We start from the raw sequence: 21,738 nt of genomic DNA on the forward strand, positions 1-21,738 counted from the left end.
TGTGTTGTTGTATTGTTTTCTTTTTTTGTTAAGTTAGAGAAAAAACACATAAAAAACAAACAAAATAAATTAGAAGGAGTGTTTTTCACCTCCTGATGATGTTTACAATTCATTTAGGCTAAGAGAGAGAGAGAGAGGGCATTGCATACATCAGGTAATAGGAAGGCTAAGCAAAGAACAGTAAAGTTGCCTTGTCATATCCTTGTGTGATGTTACCTTTTTTCGCTATGAAGTCAGAATTCTATCAAAAGTACATGTGTGTAATAATTACTGAAGAGAGCAGTTATATTTACACTCAAGTAAACTACCCTCTAGGTGCATTTTTAACATGTTTTGTGTTCTGACACAACCATGAGTTCATGCTCCTTCTATGCGTTCTCTTGCAGTAGCAGCCATTCAAAATGTCCCTTCCTTCCAATTCCCAGCAAAACCCCCTACAACTTCCAGCCACTGCAGTGAACCCCTCTTGCATATTTTGTTACTCTGACTCCACCCTTATACTGAATTAAGGGTCTGACCAGGAGATGATACTTCTCTTTAGATCTTAATGTCCACAAATCCTGACAGAAATAATATTTTAGTAGAAATATTAATGTTTAAAAATGAATTGTAGGGGACCAGCCAAGTTCCCATCAAGGAAAGGGGGGACATTTTAATAATAATAACAAAATAATAATAAAAAAGGCAAAACCTACTTTGAGTCCAGTTTTGGGCACTTTGGAGTCTTTGTTGTCAAACTCCATCCACTGCTGCACGATGCGGCTCACACTCGGCTCGGAGTTGTTAACAAGCTGAAAGCCAGTGATGTTGGCGCCGCCTTTCCTCAGGTCCGTCAGGTCGATGTCAAGGAAACCCTTCACCAGACAGCAACACACGTAAATGTAAATCCCTTTATTGTCCCACAATGGGGTAATTCGTTCTCTGCATTTTGATTAATCCATTTGGGGAGCAGCGGGCTGCCATTGTGCAGCACCCGGGGCAGAGCATGTGGAGCGAAACAAATATGGTGGAGTGCAGAGCGGTTTTCAATTCAAAGGCAGGAGTGAGAATTTCGCTCGGCTCCAGCTCATTCCGATGCGCTCACAACGTTGGATTATAAAATTTGTAAACTAACATTTATTTGATTTAAGTGGGATTTCTTAGACATGCTTTTGAATTGAAAAACAGTTGCAGGCCAACAGTTTTTAATCCTTAAACAAGTGGAAACAAAGTCCAGCGGATTGTATTTTTCACTTTTTTGGAATTATAAACAAGAGTATTTCCAAGACGCTCTGATCGATTTACAATAGATCAATAATACAATTTAAAAGAAACTATTAAATAAATAGACTGAAATTATAGGTTAAAATGCTAATAACTCTGAACATAGTGCAATGATAACCCTGTATAATGATCCTACTATTTAAAAATAAAATAAAAAGCTGTCATATGTGGATGCACTGCATAGACTATATTTATATACATCCACCTTTTTCTTCCTTTACTATTTGAGCTGATGTAACCTGTAAATTTCTCCACAGTGAGATCAATTAAGTTCATTTCGATATCTAAGGTTTAGTGCGAATACCTTAGAATTTGTTATACAAAACAGACTTTATTGATTCTGAAGTCTGTTTGAAGGACAGAATGTGTGGAAAAAGGAGAATAAGAAAACTAATTTCAAGCAGAAGTAGTCCTGAGGTAATCTGTGACAGCCTAAGTCCTCATAGGTCACGGTTAAAAATGAAAGGATCAAAATCTTACAGGATTCAGGGTAAAATACAGCTCAAGCTTTACGCAACCAAGAACAGAGAAAGAAGAGATTAGCAGGAAATGTAGTATCTCTGCTCATGTTTTTCTTTTTCTTTTTTACCCTGACTGGTATTTCTTAATTTTTTCTGTAGAAGGAGAAAGATAGAATAATACAGACAGCTTCAGCGGCTCAGCAGGTGGCCTGTCACTGAAGGGAGAGGAAGAGGCGGACAAATGGGAACGTGAACGGGTGGGAGATTCTCTGTGATTTATAAAAGCAGAGTTTTACCAGATGAAAAGGAAAAAAAGGTACTTCCTCGCATTGCGTCTTGCCAAGCATCTGTCTAAGTGTTCGGTGATTTCTTTTTCTTCTTTGTTCCCACATTGTTTCATGATGTTTGGTTCTCTTTATGCTCCATGCCTGCCTAAAAATATCCTTTTTTCATATTTTCTCCTCTTTCATTTTCAGACAGGCTAAACAAAAAAAAAAAAAAAAAAAAAAATATATATATATATATATATACAGGTGCTGGTCATAAAATTAGAATATCATGAAAAAGTGGATTGATTTCAGTAATTCCATTTAAAAAGTGAAACTTGTATATTATATTCATACATTACATACAAACTCATATATTTCAGATGTTTATTTTGTTTAATTTTGATGATTACAAATGACAACAAATGAAAATCTCAAATTCATCATATCAGAAAATTAGAATATTGTGAAAAGGTTCAAAATTGATGGCCCCTGGTGCCACACTCTAATCAGCTAATTAACTCAAACCACCTGCAAAAGCCTTTAAATGGTCTTTCAGTCTAGTTCTATAGGCTACACAATCATGGGGAAGACTGCTGACTTGACAGTTGTCCAAAAGACGACCATCGACACCTTGCACAAGGAGGGCAAGACACAAAAGGTCATCGCTAAAGAGGCTGGCTGTTCACAGAGCTCAGTGTCCAAGCACATTAATAGAGAGGCGAAGGGAAGGAAAAGATGTGGTCGAAAAAAGTGTACAAGCAAGAGAGATAACCGCACCCTGGAGAGGATTGTGAAACAAAACCCCTTCAAAAATGTGGGGGAGATTCACAAAGAGTGGACTGCAGCTGGAGTGAGTGCTTCAAGAACCACCACACACAGACGTATGAAAGACATGGGTTTCTGCTGTCGCATTCCTTGTGTCAAGCCACTCTTGAACCACAGACAGCGTCAGAAGCGTCTTGCCTGGGCTACAGAGAAACAGGACTGGACTGCTGGTGAGTGGTCCAAAGTCATGTTCTCTGATGAAAGTAAATTTTGCATTTCCTTTGGAAATCAAGGTCCCAGAGTCTGGAGGAAAAGAAGAGAGGCACTTCATCCACGTTGCTTGAAGTCCAGTGTAAAGTTTCCACAGTCAGTGATGGTTTGGGGTGCCATGTCATCTGCTGGTGTTGGTCCATTGTGTTTTCTGAGGTCCAGGGTCAACGCAGCCACATACCAGGAAGTTTTAGAGCACTTCATGCTTCCTGCAGCTGACCAACTTTTTGGAGATGCAGATTTCATTTTCCAACAGGACTTGGCACCTGCACACAGTGCCAAAGCTACCAGTACCTGGTTGAAGGACCATGGTATCCCTGTTCTTAATTGGCCAGCAAACTCTCCTGACCTTAACCCCATAGAAAATCTATGGGGTATTGTGAAGAAGAAGATGCAATACACCAGACCCAACAATTCAGAAGAGCTAAAAGCCACTATTAGAGCAACCTGGGCTATCATAACACCTGAGCAGTGCCACAGACTGATCGACTCCATGCCACGCCGCATTGCTGCAGTAATACAGGCCAAAGGAGGCCCAACTAAATACTGAGTGCTGTACATGCTCATACTTTTCATGTTCATACTTTTCAGTTGGCCAACATTTCTATAAATCCTTTGTTTTTATTGGTCTTCAGTAATATTCTAATTTTCTGATATGATGAATTTGAGATTTTCATTTGTTGTCATTTGTAATCATCAAAATTAAACAAAATAAACATCTGAAATATATGAGTTTGTATGTAATGTATGAATATAATATACAAGTTTCACTTTTTAAATGGAATTACAGAAATCAATCTACTTTTTCATGATATTCTAATTTTATGACCAGCACCTGTATATGTATATATATATATATATATATATCTTTAAGATAGGCAAACAACAACACTTTAAATGGAGGTTTCCAAAAAAGTCCAAATAATTAATAAATAATTTATGTGGCATTCAGATTTCTTGGTTTACAAATATAATATGATAAACAGTTTTTTTTTTTTTTAGCTGAATTCATCTAAAGCTAATTTACATCAATGGTAAAGCAATGAAAAAGCTTTAGGAAGGACAGGGTTAACTGCAACAAAATGGGACACCTTGGCCTTATTAAGTCCAGCTAACAACAACAACAATCCAAAAAGACCAAATCCCAGTAGATTATGATAATGAAATCCCAGATGTTGATGCTGCTACGAAATAAGTCTCAACCGTGCTGTAATGCCTCATGGAAAACTGATGGCTTGGAAGAGGGCGCCTAAAGCATTGCAAACACCAGTAGACTACGACATGAACTCGCATGTCTATTAACCAGAGATGGGAAGTAACGAAGTACAAATACTTTGTTACTGTACTCAAGTAGATTTTTCTGATATTTTTACTTTACTACTTATTTTTATGGCAACTTTTTACTCCTACTCCTTACATTTTTGCATTTTTGAATCATTTCAATGGAGTTACCGTTATTTTTCACGTCTTCAATACCAAATTCAATCTAATTGGATGGGAATCTACGTTGCATTTGACGCACCACTACAAGATGAATCGACAGATTCGGCGGTATTCATTGGCGGCAAATCATTGCAGCTTGGTGGCGGTGGCGTTAGCATAGTAGCATGGACGACGAGATGATTGGAAATGAACACAACGGAGATCTAGTCCTATTGGCAGACATCCATTTAAAATGTAGGCAACGGCATGAAAAAAGTGGTTTCTACTTTTACTTTTATACTTTAAGTAAATTTACAAGCCTGTACTTTGTTACTTTTACTTGAGTAAAGAAGTTTAATCAGTACTTCCACTTTTACCAGAGTATTTTTTAACACAAGTATCTGTACTTTTACTCAAGTACGGAAAGTGAGTACTTTTGCCATCGCTGCTATTAACTTCACAGCAACGTCAGTCAGATTGATTGAAAGTTTTCTATCTAAGGAAAACCAGCTGATTGCATCAAGTCGAAGGCAATCCCTCACACTAAGCATGCTTGTAGCGACAGTGGAGAGGAAAAACTCCCTTTCAACAGGAAGAAACCTCCAGCAGAACCAGGCTCAGTGTGAGCGACCCTTTCCTGTTAGTGAGATATCATCAGCATAAAGACAGAAATTTATGCTGAATAATTATAAAGAATCATAGAGAAATTCATATATACTTATTTTATATTTCCAGAACCAATATTTTTTTTTTTTTACATTTTAAAGTGAGCCAGGTGTCTTTGGTTCTTATTGGGGTAAAATGTATCCCTTTCTGGGATGCTGTTGGGAGGGGTGGGTCCTCAAAGTTTTGATACCAGGAATTTTCATCCAAACAAATAATTTTTAAATCTTTTTCTTTGTTTTATTATTATGCAACAGTAAAGATGGATCTATTTTAAAGCTGTCGCCAGCGATGCAAACACATGGAACCACTGTAAGCTATTTATAATCAGAAGGTCTGCTTGTTTACTGAGTGTCTGCGTCCTTTTGTCATCACCGTCTTTGAAAGTCGTCAGGTACGTATGAGGGGCTTAGAAAGATTTGCATCGTTTCTTTATTCCATGAATCAATTAAAGTAAGAGTGAGCTGAAGAGGTTACTATAGAAACCAGCCTTTGCTAATGTTGGACATGAAGGTTTGTTTCCTACATATACTGTAAAACGGTTAAAGTAATCTCCTATCCTGTTGGGAGAAAGGACAGAAAAAAAAGGTATTTTGTTGAAGTATTTTCCTTTTTTTAAAGCAGACCTTTAATGGGCCCATTATTAACCACTTCGGCCACTTTCCTGCTGTCCAAGCCTTATCATTTAAAATCAAATCTGGCAAACTGGCCAAACAAGAGTGATTGAAGCAATCTAAAACCCGGGCGGTGAGAAATTGTCAGAGCTAGATGCTGCATATTAATGTTGTTACAGCCACAGCTGTCAGTTTCGCCTTCACTTTGCTGCATTTACTGCACCGTACATGTCTAAATGCTATTTGCACGGAGAAAATGGCAGGAAAACAAAAGAGGGAGCTGATAGATAAAGCCGGGCCGCCTGACCCTTTTCTGTCAAGCTACACTATATTGCCAAAAGTATTTGCTCACCCATCCAAATTATTGGAATCAGGTGTTCCAATCACTTCCATGGCCACAGGTGTATAAATTCAAGCACCTAGGCATGCAGACTGTTTTTACAAACATTTGTGAAAGAATGGGTCGCTCTCAGGAGCTCAGTGAATTCCAGCGTGGAACTGTGATAGGATGCCACCTGTGCAACAAATCCAGTCGTGAAATTTCCTCGCTCCTAAATATTCCACAGTCAACTGTCAGCTGTATTATAAGAAAATGGAAGTGTTTGGGAACGACAGCAACTCAGCCACGAAGAGGTAGGCCACGTAAACTGACGGAGCGGGGTCAGCGGATGCTGACGCGCATAGTGCGAAGAGGTCGCCAACTTTCTGCAGAGTCAATCACTACAGACCTCCAAACTTCATGTGGCCTTCAGATTAGCTCAAGAACAGTGCGCAGAGAGCTTCATGGAATGGGTTTCCATGGTCGAGCAGCTGCATCCAAGCCATACATCACCAAGTGCAATGCAAAGCGTCGGATGCGGTGGTGTAAAGCACGCCGCCACTGGACTCTAGAGCAGTGGAGACGCGTTCTCTGGAGTGACGAATCGCGCTTCTCCATCTGGCAATCTGATGGACGGGTCTGGGTTTGGCGGTTGCCAGGAGAACGGTACTTGTCTGACTGCATTGTGCCAAGTGTAAAGTTTGTTGGAGGGGGGATTATGGTGTGGGGTTGTTTTTCAGGAGCTGGGCTTGGCCCCTTAGTTCCAAGGAAAGGAACTCTGAATGCTTCAGCATACCAAGACATTTTGGACAATTCCATGCTCCCAACTTTGTGGGAACAGTTTGGAGCTGGCCCCTTCCTCTTCCAACATGACTGTGCACCAGTGCACAAAGCAAGGTCCATAAAGACATGGATGACAGAGTCTGGTGTGGATGAACTTGACTGGCCTGCACAGAGTCCTGACCTCAACCCGATAGAACACCTTTGGGATGAATTAGAGCGGAGACTGAGAGCCAGGCCTTCTCGTCCAACATCAGTGTGCGACCTCACAAATGCGCTTCTGGAAGAATGGTCAAAAATTCCCATAAACACACTCCTAAACCTTGTGGACAGCCTTCCCAGAAGAGTTGAAGCTGTTCTAGCTGCAAAGGGTGGACCGACGTCATATTGAACCCTATGGATTAGGAACGGGATGTCACTTAAGCTCATATGTGAGTCAAGGCAGGTGAGCAAATACTTTTGGCAATATAGTGTATGTCTGCACAGATTCCTCCCTCCCGCCATCACAGATCACCCTGTGCTTTAGTCTACTGCGGCGGTTTTCTGCTGCTGTGTCAGAGAAAGGATGGCTGAAGTGGAAAATGGAATGAGAAGATGTAAAAGCAGATAGTTCCACCCTAATTTATCCTGTGTGCACGAGTCTATTAAAGTGGCGATAAAGCGTCGAGAGTCAGGAAGACTTTAAAAAGCTCGATTTATGGGCAATCCAGATTCAATAGAAGTATGAAGTATATGGAAAAAGTGTGTGGGATTCTTTTGAGATAAAGGAGCTGCTCTGTCATGGCAATTTCTTACCAGGTTGGCCAGGATGTAGTGATAGCTCTTCGCGTTCTTTCCTTGTTCGACAATCTGCAAGACAGAGAGTGAGAAAAATCAAATGCCGGTTGTAAAAATTGGGAGGTTTGAGCTTTAAAAAAGAGGCTATCAGTCAGAGGAACAAGGAGACCAGAGAGAAGAAACTACGTTATTTAGAACTCAAGTATTTGAAAACAGGATGCAAATTATTTGTATTCTTAAAAGGGGGCAGGGCTAAATATCGTTAACCATTTTACTTCTTTAAATATAATATATACACACAGTGAGGAACATCGAATATTCCCTAATATTTTTTCCTCATTATTATTTACCTTAATGTTGTTTATATTGGAAGTGCCAAATCATGTCATTAATGCAGTTTTTGTTTTTTTTATTACAACTTGCATATTTATTCTGATAACTTAATTTATGCAAGTTAAAGGACAAAATTTGAAGCATAGATCTATATATAGATAAAGAAACATAACCGATAACATATACTATGTGTGTCCCGAGCCTGTGACATCATCAATTCAGTTTATTTTATTTATATAGTGCCAAATTCAAAACACATTTCATCTCAAGGCACTTTACAGTTCACCAGATCATACAGTCAAATTGATTCAGTTTTCTATCCAAGGAAAACCGGTTGATTGCATCGACTCATTGACTCAAATACAATCCCTCATTCAGTGACCCCCCACCCCCCCACCATGGACTGTTCTCCCTGCTGCCCTCTGGGAAGAGACTTCACAGCATCCGATGCAGGAGCCAGCAGATTCCAGAACAGCTTATTCTCCGCTGCCATTAGACTGATTATGTTATATAAAATGGTTTATAAAAAAACAAAACAAAAAAACACCTGAATGTTGGAACTGTAGAAAAGAACTGAAATTCTTTTTGTCTACACTTGTGTGTACAAAATGACTAAATAAAATCTAAGTCTACATCTACTAAGGAAATGTAGACTAGTTTATATTTTTTGATTTGATCGATTTTCTAAGATGCCTACAAATGTAGCTAAAAGCAGGATAAAATTTAAAATTCTCCTTATATATACAGTAATGCTTTCTTTATTATTCACACTATGGTTTTCTCTTTCTTCACCCATTTTCTCTCAGATATAACCTGGGGAGCGTAGATGGGGACTGTAAACCGCATTAATTCAGGTGGTTCTCTGTCCATTTGTTTATTTCTCTCTTAGACCTCACATTGACAATTCAATTCAATTCATTAGATAACATCCGTTTTTATACCAAACAGCCTGACAGACCAACATGTCTGCTGCTAGTACTAGTCTGCACTGTTCATCTGAGCTATCCTGGGAAATACCAACAGAACCTGAATGTTTCTGAATGTTTCTGAAGTTCTGTGTAATTTTGAAAAATAAAGGCTTCACTGCACATCCAGTATACCCTAACTGCATCCAGTATTTTCCATTTTTTTCAATATATTTTTGATCACAATATTTAAGGGGCAAATACAGTAGTAGCCGTTTAAAATTTCCCCACTTTCTTCACTGCAAAAATGATCTAGAAGTAAGTAAAAATTTCCTTAATTGAGTGTATTCACCCTTAATTTGAGTAGGTAAATGAGAAAGTTTGCCAATGGAATGAGTAATTTTACTCTTAATATCTATAATGCATCTATAATATGCACTTGAAATAAGATAAGTGTAAATTGTCTTGTTCCATTTGCAACTTGTTCCACTTAAGTCCTCAGTTCAAGAAAAAATGCACTTATTTTAAGAAAAAATGACTTATCTAGATTTAGATTTCTTGCAGTGTTTGCACTGCAAAAAATTAGGTCTAAGTAAGTATTTTCTCCTTAAAATAAGTGCATTTTTTCTTGAACTGAGGACTAAAGTGGAACAAGTTGCAAATGGAACAAGACAATTTACATTTAAAATAAGAGAAAACAATTATATTGCCTTATTTCAAGTGCATATTATCTAATTATCTTATTTTAAGAGTAAAAATACTCATTCCATTGGCAAATAATCGTATTTACCTATTCAAATTAAGGGTAAATACACTTAATTAAATTTTTTAAAACTTATTTCTAGATCGTTTGTGCAGAGTAGCCATTTAAAATTTCGCCACTTTCCTTGCACTGCAAAAAGTTTTATATCTAACAAAGTCATATTTTCTTCAAATAAATGAATGCATTTTTTCTTGAATTGAGACACTTGGACAATGGAACAAGACATTTTATATTTAAAATAAGAAAAAGCAACTGTATTGTCTTCTTACAAGCACATATTATCTAATTATCTTATTTTAAGAGTAAAAATACTAATTCCATAGGCAGCTCATCTTATTTACCTACTAAAATGAAGGGTAAATACACTGGATTTATGAAATTTTTACTTATTTCTAGATCATTTTTTGCAGTGTGACTGGTCCCCTACAATTCATTTTTAAACAACAATCCTTGTACTAAAAAAGAGAAGCAATATCTCTCGGTAATTCAGTGAAAGAGTGGAGTCAGAGGGAATCACTCCAGTGGCTGGAAGTTGAAGGGAAGTGCTTTGCCATTTGCACTGGAAAAACAACCTAGAAAAAAGTTAAAAATGTCTTAAATTAAGTGTATTTTCCCTTAATTTGAGAAGGTAAATGAAATAGAATGCCAATGGAATGAGTTAAGATAAGACAATATGCTGTTGAACACTGGAAAAAAATAGAAATCTAGATAATTAATTTTTTCTTAAAATAAGTGCATTTGTTCTTGGATTGAGGAGGTAAAAGAGACACTTTGCCAATGGAACAAGACAATTTACATTTAAAATAAGAAAACACAATTGCATTGTCTTATTTCAAGCACATATTATCTAATTATCTTATTTTAAGAGGAAAAATACTCATCCCATTGGCAAACTATCTCATCCCATTGGCAAACTAATGACAAAACATTGAAAACCAGAGACCAGATTTACATTTGCTGCTTGTTTGAGCTAGAAATATTTGAGATAGAGTGAATACTTGATCTCATGCAGCTGGTATGAATGAAAATAAAGAGGGATGAGAGTCTGTAGAGTCGGATGCAAATGGTGCGTTTGGCCTTTAGGCTGCTGATAAAAGGAGCTCCTGCCTTCTCATCATTGGGACGGAGTTTAAGGAACACTTATGAATATTTAAAAATGCATCACCTGGCCTTTGCTTACAAGGCTTGTGAACAAGCCGTAACAAGGTAATTATCAGCCAGTGCACTGAATATGAATAGTATGTAGCTTTCTGTGGGTATTAAATACATCTTGACCCGGCGTCAATAGCTAGTAGCAAATCCTTGAGAATAATACATGAGTGACATCTCCGAATTTTGTTTAACTTTACACACTGGGAAATATAAGTCATTTTTTTCTTTAAATAAATACATTTGCTCTTGGATTGAGGAGGCAAAAAGAGACATTTTGCCAATGGAGCAAGACAATTTACATTTAAAATAAGAAAACACAATTGCATTGTCTTATTTCAAGTAAAGTCAAAGTAAAAATACTCTTTACATTCACAAACCACCTCATTTACCTACTCAAAGTAAGGCTAAATACACTTAATTTATGACATTTTTACTTCTTTCTAGATCGTTTTTCCAGTGCATCAGTGATATTTGCAATACATTTGAAAAATTAAGAGTGTTTTGTTTGTAAATGTTTTAATATATATGTATTTTCTTATGAAGGGCATTTAAAAAAAACAATAATTTCAAGTAATGTAGAATTCAATAAACAATATGAAGCATTTTTGTTTTGCATTCTGGTCTCTTTGTGTTTGTGAGGGGGGGTGGGGCTCTGGGGGGTGCTAATGATCCTGTAGGTCACGACAGAAGGTGGCATTTGTTATTAATGGTGACACCAGCACATTGGCAAGTCCTGTGGCCAGGCCTCAAGCAAGGAAGACCGAAGACACACAAAGGGGAGTCAGAGTCCATGCCAGTAACAAAACACAGAACACAGCTCTGCTACAGCGGACTGTCACACGGAAAGGCTTTGGCTGTAGTTTCCTTTAATCATTCATGCAAATATGAAGAGTCACTCAGAGTTCATTTAATACAGAAAAGGTCACTTTTTGGCTTTTCGTGAGAAAAAGTGCTAGCAAAAAACAAAACAAAAACCCTCTAATGGTTTTAAATTCAGTTTATTTAAATGGCACCAATTCACAACAAGTCATCTCAATACTGGAAAAATGTCTTATTTGAAGTGTATTTACCCTTAATTACAGTGAGTAAATTCGATAGTTTGCCAATGGAATGAATATTTTTACTCTTAAAATGAGATAATTAGATAACATGCACTTGAAATAAGACAATGAAATTGTCTTTTCTTATTTTAAGTGTACATTTTCTTGTTCCATTGGCAAAATGTCTGTTTTACCTTCTCAATCCAAGAACAAATGCACTTTTTTTTTAAAGAAAAAATGACATATTTACATTTAAATATTTTGCAGTGACAATTCAACCAGATCATACAGTCAGATTGCAAACGCATGTATTTCTATAAAATGGAAGGAAAACCTGAATGAAATTAGAAATGTAGACAAAACTTGATGAGATTACTGTTTTGCTTCAGGTAATTATCATTTATCCACTAAGATGTTAACAAACTTAACTACCAAATAAACCTAGGAAGGTCCATCGAAAATATTTTCAACTCTTATTACACAAAACAATGCTTGCATTTTTGGTCCAAAATATGGAGTTTTAAATTCAATTCAGTTTATTTGATGAAATGTGATGTGAATTGGCTCTATATTAATACACTGCAAAAAATCTAAATCTATATAAGTTATTTTTTCTTAAAATAAATACATTTGTTCTTGAATTGAGGAGGTAAAACAAACATTTTGCAAATGGAACAAGACAATTTACACTTAAAATAAGAAAACACAATTGCATTGTCTTATTTCAAGTGCATATTATCTAATTATCTTATTTTAAGAGTAAAATTACTCATTCCATTGGTAAACTATCTCATTTACCTACTCAAATTAAGGGGGAATACACTTAATTTAGGAATTTTTTTACTTATTTCTAGATACTTTTTGCAGTGTAAACTGAAATGAATTGTATTTCTATAGCACCAATTCACAACACATGTCATCTTACAGTTCAACAAGATCATCCAGTCAGATTGATTCAAAGTTTTCAATCTAAGGAAAACCAGCTGATTGCATCGACTCATTGACTCTTCAGCAATCCCTCACACTAAGCATGCTTGTAGCGACAGTGGAGAGGAAAAACTCCCTTTGAACAGGAAGAAACCTCCAGCAGAACCAGGCTCAGTGTGAGCGGCCATCTGCTGAGGCCGACTGGGGTTCAAGGAGACAGAAGCAGACAAAGAAAAAGAAGCATAGATACAAAAGGCAGTTTTAACAGGCGGCCCCGTCCAGGAAACACACAGCCAGGCAGACGAGCTCCGAGCCAGCTCCCATGTCAGAGGATAAGGGAGCACATCCAGCCAGATTTGACTTTAATTTTCTATTCCAGAACATATTCTTTAAGTTACCTCAAAATACATTTTTTCTCATGAAAACTGACAATCAGGATAGTTTTTCTGACATTAACACAACACCTTCTGTGTACTGCGAAAGATAAAGGGACAAATTAAGCAGAGGTGGGGGGGTCCAGTGCATTTTATCATTGTCTGGATGTACAGGGATGAAAGCGATGTGGAGGCGATCGCATCCCAGTGATTGATGACGGCCGTCTGAATGGACTTCTACGCTTCAGCTCCTGTAAACTGCAGTAACCTGATGCAGTAACCTTAACGTTGGACACCAGGCCTTAAATAACGCTTCTGTACGGCAGCCTATAGTAGGTCAACGACATTTGGCTGCGGATATTTTTCCATTTATAAGCAGAATAACAACCTTTTTTTAAAATTATCTGAATAATATCAATGGGTAAAATAAATTATAGTCTGTTAAATAAAGGGGAGTCAGCAAAAGGCAGTAATAGAGTCATTTTTAAGATTTATTCAAATGATTTTTGACTTGTGAAGAAAATGCAACTCACTTTCATGTGAAAACAGTTGATTTAATCACTAAATGTGTAACAGTGCTGAACACCTCATCATTGTATTTTTTTTACTGATTTTTCAGTTTAGGGAATTTCATGAATAAATCTGAGCAATAAAGTCATCAGTGACTGAAGATGCTGCACAACTTTAAAAGGCTGACAGCATAATATGGAAGTAATCTTATGTGTTTGACTATTTTCTTTCTTGGAATCTAACAGACAAAGCTCCTCCAATATGGTGACAAAATTTTTGCACAAAGGCTTGATATGTTTACCCTGACTCCGCCAGATGGATTTGCTCCGCATATCCATCTGGAAACCTTCCGTTGAAGTAATTTTGGGAAGGGGCGAAAATACTGGTTAGCTGATTGGCCTATGTTGGTGATAGACGGGCCAAATAAACCAATCAGATCAACGAAGCATATGACGTACTAACAGAGCGATAACGAAAACACAACCACAAGCCAGGCTACTCTTGCCGAAACCAGTCAGGAGAAGAGCAAAAACATCTTTTCCTCTGAGAAAAGCCTCCAGAGCAGTGTTTTGCTCTTCTTTCAGTGAAGAAATACTCTGTAATTCAGATAAAACTTGCTCGATAGCCACGCTAACGCTAGTTTCATCGGCTGAAGCCGCCATGTTCTTTAGACTGAACTATCGCGCTTCTCGTTGCGTCACACCTCAACCCGCCTCAAAGCCAACGCTGATTGGACGTTCGTTTGGTGAACGGCTCCAAATTTTCTTCAACGGAGAGTCTCCAGACTGATCTGCGAGTGAAACCTTGAAAGCTCGCGAGATCAGGATGGTCTCACGAGGCTATGATATGTTAGCTTCATAGAATGTTTCCACGTTAATATTTTTCTTCCAAATTGCCATTCCAGTATTAGGGAAGTTGTCCCTCCCCTTCCAACTACATGGTTTTCCAGCTAAAGCCGGGCATAGGCTGTGATTTTTTTCAATTGTTGCACGCATCTACACCTCTCACTTTACGACAAAACTGCAGGGTTTAACCCTTTATAGGGCACTTGGTGAAATACGTTGAAAATCAAAGTTTCAAGCCTTTTTACCTTTGTAACATCATGAAAAACACTTGTTGATACAACATAACCTTAGAGGCATTAATGCTGATACTGGCACTTACATTATAAACCTAAATATTATTGTTAACAAGGCTTATTAACTTTTAAGTTTTAATTAGCTTTTTACCTTTTTTTTCTTAACATGTTAAATTTGTTTCCCCAGCTTAATTTCCAGTAGGTAATATATCATTCAAAGGCTCATCTTGGTCAAATGCCAAAATAAGATGTAAGCCATGTAGCAGGATCTTTGCTGAAAGACTGGATATAGATTTTGTTTTTTTATAACTTGCCCCATAAAGGTTGAAAAGTTCTCAGCTCACGATGTTTGTTCTCACACTGTGCGACCCGACGCTCTGATGCGATCTACCCGCTCACACTGTACGTCTAAAAACCAGGTGGGACTCAGCTCCGCGGTGAGATGGCGCTACTCGGACTCGTCTATCTGGAAGCCAAACAAGTAGAAGAGGAATATGAAGCTCACTAGAGTGAAACACGCTGCCTTGGTGATTTGGGCAATTTTGTTCTGAAAGCCCTAAAAAGAAAAAAGGCGACGAATATTTGGACAAAGACATGGCTGAGCAAACATGGCTACTACGGTCTGTCAATGTTACAGAAAGAACTCTATTTTACTCATTGCACCCCCGCCATGCTTCTGGGTTACGATGTCCGACTGAATTTCCAACATGTTTGATTTTCTACCAACCTTATGATTCCTGATCAGGTCGTGGTCGTGAGAAGCTGATCGCCCCTCGTTAACTCCTGTATACTACACCACGCATCATTAGGCTGAAAGTCGGCCCGAAAGTCTCACACGACTGGCGAATTGGCCCGAAAAGGGCAAAAAAAAAATTATGCTGTGTACGCCCGGCTTAACACGGCTTATTTAAAGCTGCTCTAGTGAAAAAAAATCAAAAAATAAGAAGGCTTGCTGTTCTGCAGGTAGTGAAGAAAAATATGAAGCCTGAATTTTCCCCTCTGCCCTGGGTCAGGCAGCAGCTCCATCACTTTTAAACAGAAGCGGAACACGCCTAAGCTACAGAGGAACCTCGGATCGCTTCCAGCTACAGACACCAGGCAAAGATATTTTCAATTTAAACATAGATATGAAATAATAACATACAATAACTGAAATGATATCATTATAATAGGTAATTAAATCAATTCAGTTTAGTTGGTTAAATAAGCTGCCCGTAGTGCCCTTAAAGATCCAGCAGGTGTCAGTATTCTGTTACACCGAACCAACGCAGCATCAATACAGTTTGGCAATATGTTGAAAACGCTTCATGATGCCTCGTTAACCCATGACTAGCAGAGACCAGTGAAGCAGAGATGAGTTCTTGATGGTTTAATGAATACCTGAGGCAGACCTCCAAGAATTCAAAATACTAGGAACCAAAAACCAGAAAGCATCAGGAAAAACTTACGTGGGAGGCCAGGGACGAGGAAGCAACTAGCAGCAACTAGACAACAAAGAACCAACACTGAGTGACTGCAGAGGTGGAGTATATAAGGGGAACAAAACAAAGGATGGGCTAATGAGCTGAATAAGGAGCAGGTGTGAGTGGAACTAACTAGAAGGAAGACAAGGGGAAAGGAACCAAGCACAAGGGGGCAGCAGAGAGTAACTAAAGACTGCTTGAATATAATAGAAAATAAACCAAAAGATCAACAAAACAGAACAAATAATAAATGAAAATTAAAAACTCAGTCCCAAAAGTTGAAAACCATGAGAAAACTCGCAGAAACCAGACTGACGGCAACAGAATGAAAAATACTGCTTAGATGCGATCAGTTATACAAAGTCAATAAAATGGAAACAAGAGGAAAAAAAGCTGTTGATCATAAAATCTGCTTTCTTAAATCTCACTAGTGGAAAAAAAAGTTGCTTGTACTTCAGTATGTTATCTTAAAACTATAATTTCATACCTTGAACACAAAAAGTTGAATTTTAAAATGTTAAACCATCAACATAATATATACATAAAAAAAAAGAAGTAAAATCACGTGTTGACAGAGGATGGAAATTAGCCTCGGTTATAGTCCTGAATTTGATCAACTGTAAAAACTGTATTCGTACCATGAAATTGTATAATAATGTCTCCCATCAAACAAATAAAAACAGACCCAAGCATTTTTAGAAACAAACATTTAATGGAAATCATTCTTTACTGACATTAGCCATAATTAGGTCTGGTTAAAATAGCTTCTGCTCTTCTACTCCAAACATGTAGCTACTGTGGCTCTGTTTATTAGCTAATTTTAAAACCGCTTTATTTACAAAACGAATAATACTAAAAGAACAGCAGCTCAAACATGTGTGAAGCAAGTCCTGAAAGTTAAAAATGTGAAGGCAGCTTCTGTGTGCTGCGTTATTCAAGGAGTCCTCTCTACATCATTTGTCTTGATAAATGCGTCACATCTCCTCCCTCGCCTTCTGTGCAACAGCTGACTCTAATGACCATTGCATAAAGATAACAGATGATTACAAAAGGTATTTACCATATCTTTTATCTCAACCATTTCTCTTTATCCCAATAACCCAATTTCTGCCTTTCTTATACCTCATCCAAAATACTTAGGTTATCCTGAGATATGTTCTACATCTGTGCTTCTATAGGCTTAGACTGCAGGAGGACAAAGAGACCCCTTTTCGTCTTTCTATCTCTATTCTCCCACTCTGCAGAATCTATTAGTTCAATCTCTAACGTTCTGCTCTCTCTGCTTTTTCTCATAGTAGCTTCATCTGGTTTGTTCCTGTTTGGCTGTGACTCCATCCTGGAGAGAAATATCAGCTGTGCTGCTGCCATCAACACCTTTTGTCTAAAGATGTCTGAGCTCTGTCTGTTTTTTCAGTGCAGTCCTGTTTCTCTGACTGTGACTAACTGGATGTGCTCTCTTCATCCTCTGACATGGGAGCTGGCTCGGAGCACGTCTGCCTGGCTGTGTGTTTCCTGGACGGGGCCGCCTGTGGAGCTGGTTGACAGTTGCCTTTTGTATCTATGCTTCTTTTTCTATGTCTGCTTCTGTCTCCTTGAACCCCAGTCGGCCTCAGCAGATGGCCGCTCACACTGAGCCTGGTTCTGCTGGAGGTTTCTTCCTGTTAAAATTGAGTTTTTCCTCTCCACTGTCGCTACAAGCATGCTTAGTGTGAGGGATTGTATTTGAGTCAATGAGTCGATGCAATCAGCTGGTTTTCCTTAAATAGAAAACTTTGAATCAATCTGACTGGATGATCTGGTGAACTGGAAAGTTCCTTGAGATGACATGTGTTGTGAATTGGCGCTATAGAAATAAATTGAATTGAAAACTCCATATTTCGGAACAAAATTTCAAAAACTGATAAAGTATTAGAAAAATGTGAACATTGTTATTTGTAATAAGAGTTTGAAGTATTTTCAATGGACCTTCCTGGGTTTATATGTTAAAAAAAGTATGTAAGTCTATTAACACCTTAGTGGATAATTGATACTTAACTACCCCAAGCAAAATGGTGATCTCTCGTCACGTTTTTTTCTATATTTCTAATTTCATTATCCTATTTTATAGCAACACCTGCTTTTATTTGAACATTTCATAAAGTATAACAGAAGTGAATAATATCTAATCTTTTAAAATTTGAAGTACTTCATTCATACTGCAGTATTCCAGAGTTTTATTAGGGGAATGTTGGCCTAATGGTTAGAGCAGTGCGCTTGCGCTCTGAGAAGGTTGTAAGTTCCCGGTTCAACCCCGACAGCCTGCACTCTGGGTCCCTGAGCAATACCTTTAACCCCACACTGCTCCCCGGGCGCCGCAAAATGGCAGCCCACTTAATTTTGTTGCTCTGTATTTGTGACAGTGTAATGACTATAATAAATGTTGAAAAATATTAAGATTTAATCTGAATTATAAGCTCAACGTAAACCTAATAAATGTACAATTTCCACGGATGGTTTCATGAACCATCTTCAGGTGTTCCTTCATTTTGTGCATGAAAAATATTAGCAGTCCTTTAGTGAAACCAGGGCAAAACTGATTAATTCTGCAGGATAATTTATGAGATTTGAGATTCCTTTTAGGAAAGAAAACTTTTGATAGATGATATGTTGCTTGGAGAGGTTTGGCTGATATTGTTGGGATCCAAGGGTTTGCCCTCCAGAGGGCTGTGTGGATCCCTTCCTGTGGGCTTCTATTTCTGTTGGGATCCAGAGGTTTGCCCACCAGAGGGCGCCATGGATCCTCTCCTGGGAGCTGGTTCTCTGCGCTCAGCTGATTCCTATCAGCTCTGCTGATTAACCTCTCCCTATATAAGCTGTTTGATAGCTTCACTCTGAGCCGGATCGTGGTCATTGTCCTTGCCATGTGCTGCCTTGCCTTGCTCATGCATGCCATGATAATAATAATATTTCATAATAATATTTCATTTACATCTATTTATTTATATATTTATTTCATTTTTTCCCCCTTATAATGGCCTAATATTGGAATAGAGCAAGTAGCCAGAATTATAGAAGTAGGTGAAGCGATACTTCACAAGATTATGGCAGAAGTGAAAGTAACAAGTATTGTAAAGTAAAGCTACTCATAAAAGTAAATTTTTAAAAAAGATAAATGTAAGTTACTAATAACCTCTGTCTATAATCACCAATACAGGATTTAAAGGAAAAGTTTGGTCATATTTAGAATTGAAACTTCTGAAAGTACTTTAAATATAAAATTATTAAGAGTAATGTTCCTTTGAATGTGCTTTACTGGAGGCATCCATGTTTGTCAAAGAACACTACTGCCACCTACTGGTTAGTGACGTCACGGTGCGGTATCGGCTGTTGATCAAGTCCCAGTGATGTATCTGGTGTTTGTCACAACGCGCTATTATCCAAGTCATCTTGAAAACATTCTTCTTCCAAATGTTGGCCACATATTACGGGTTTTTTCTCTGGCCAGAAGTTCGATGGCAAATCCTCTCTCTTCAAGTTGGCGATCCAACGACCAACCCGTCCGTGGAGGATCAGGAATCAGAAAGGTGGAATAACTCTTTTCTTTTCACTTTTACCCGATGTATTCCAGCATCCAGCTGCCATGCACGTGGGCATTGTCAGTTTCACTATAGTTCTGGTGAATTTCAATGGTGAAGTCCTCTGGAAATCTTCAATAATTGTTGTTGATTGCAGATGTGTCTACCAGTGGCAACTGGTGAAAAATATTTTTGGTGGGGCTGATATAGCCTAGTGTATGTCTCCAACTAATCCGGAATAAGAATTCAAATAAACAATTGGACAATACATACAATTTGACAGTAATGATTTAATTTACTATATAATAACAGTAACAGTGATGATTTGGGTCACTGTGACGGGGTTCTTTGGCCTCCAAGAATCCAGTCTCAGTCGGGTTACCGGTGTTGGTGATTTATTGTGCTCAAAAACTCAAACAGGGTGCAAAAGAAACTAAACATGTACAAGATACTCTGGGCCTCAGCCTCCCTCCAGTTAGCAGCAATGTAACAAAGAAACAGAAAACAGAAATGGCCGCTCTTCTTCCCACAGCCCTCATTAAATAGTTTAAGCCCCTCACCTCAGGCTCTCTTATTTCTGATTTCTTCTCATAAATCAGTTTTGTCCATATATTACGTCCACAAACAATTGATGTACAAAAACAAACAAATAATTTTTACAACTTAATTCTTTTACACAGATTCATTGACTTATTCAATTACACCAAACTGGGTTTGAACCCAGCAAAGACGCAGCCAGACTGAAGATGACAAGTCCCCGTAGCATAAACACGTACACACCCACACCCTGCACCACCCCCCACCCCCCACCCACACACACACACACGGCTAACCCCACTGAAATATTAAGGCCCCGTCCACACGAAGTCAAAACGAACACGAAACGCTGATATTTTCCAAAACGTTTGCCGTAAAGACGGAGACGTAAAATAAATGTGAGCGTCCACACGAATGCATGAAAACGCTGCAAAATGTATGCCAGGCCTGTAAGTGGCGCTGTGGTGCCAAAGCAAAAATAAGCGAAATGTTGGGCATGCGCACTAATATTTATACATGGTTGCCCTGCGGGTCTATTTTCGTGGTTAAGTCAAATTCAGGTGCTGAACTATGTAGTCGATATTGCTCTGTTCTTCCTGGAGATATTCCAGAAGAAGATTCTGTTGTAAGCCCGACAGCAGGGTGAGTAGCATTAGCAGCAACGGCGCCATTGTTGTTGTGATGTGTCGCGCTTGCGTGTTTAGAGGCGACGCTATGACGCATGCGTGTAAAAAAAAAATGCGGTTAGGGTGTAAAGATGGAAACGCGAATACGGCGTTTCAGAATCTTCCCACTCTGAAGGGTGAATAAAAAAATGATCGTTTACAGACCCCCGAAACGCCGGCTTCGTGTGGATGAGAGGCTGGTTTGGTGAAAAATTTGTGCGTTTAGGCCAGGGTTCGTCTTCGTGTGGACGGGGCCTAAGTGTGCACCCTCAATACGCCAGCAGGTAACCAGGACAGCTTGTGTGTTTTAAGTTAATGGAGCTACTGGGCTCAGCGCGAGTGTATTGGTCCTCACAAACACAGTATAACAGGAATGTGTGTGTGGCGCGCAAAGTTAGAGGATGTGGATTCGTCACAGTCACAATAACCATGACATGAAATGTTCATATCCTACAACAGGGATGTTCTTCTGGCAAACGGGTAGATAAATAAGGATCTCACCGAATTTGGTGGAAGCTGCATCTCGTTCGTTACATTCGCCATCTTCCCTCTAATTGTCTGCACCTGCGCTTGGGTTCAGAAGCCTGTTAAAGCGCAGTATTTTCAGAGCCCCAAGACCATAAAGTTCTGAGACGCTGATTGGCCATTAAATTCACCTAGCAATAGTACAATTTTGACATATTCTCTGCAAATGTGGGTCAGTCTGATCAGCGCCCCAAGACAGAGACGGTAGGAGTCTGTCTGTGGAAATCCACAAATGAATGACAGTAGGTAGGGAAATGTAGTTTATATAATTTGTTTTGCTTATAGGTATACACTCTAGAGAGTAAAACT

General features: G+C 38.5%; 1 protein-coding gene across 3 annotated transcripts in view; it reads right to left on the reverse strand.

Moving 5' to 3' along the window:
• Nucleotides 1–21,738, reverse strand: part of gria1a (glutamate receptor, ionotropic, AMPA 1a) — a 152,513-nt gene that overhangs the window by 102,221 nt on the left and 28,554 nt on the right. For all 3 annotated transcript variants that reach the window (XM_038268207.1, XM_038268205.1, XM_038268208.1), the window contains exons 3-4: nucleotides 7,622–7,675; nucleotides 696–854 (exon numbers count right to left, since the gene is read on the reverse strand). In XM_038268207.1, coding sequence (XP_038124135.1) covers nucleotides 696–854; nucleotides 7,622–7,675 — 213 coding nt within the window. The remainder of the gene's footprint in view (nucleotides 1–695; nucleotides 855–7,621; nucleotides 7,676–21,738) is intronic.

The sequence above is a fragment of the Cyprinodon tularosa genome, unplaced genomic scaffold (genome assembly GCF_016077235.1).
Source record: "Cyprinodon tularosa strain WSP-4 unplaced genomic scaffold, ASM1607723v1 ctg698, whole genome shotgun sequence".
In the NCBI taxonomy this organism is placed as follows: domain Eukaryota; kingdom Metazoa; phylum Chordata; class Actinopteri; order Cyprinodontiformes; family Cyprinodontidae; genus Cyprinodon; species Cyprinodon tularosa.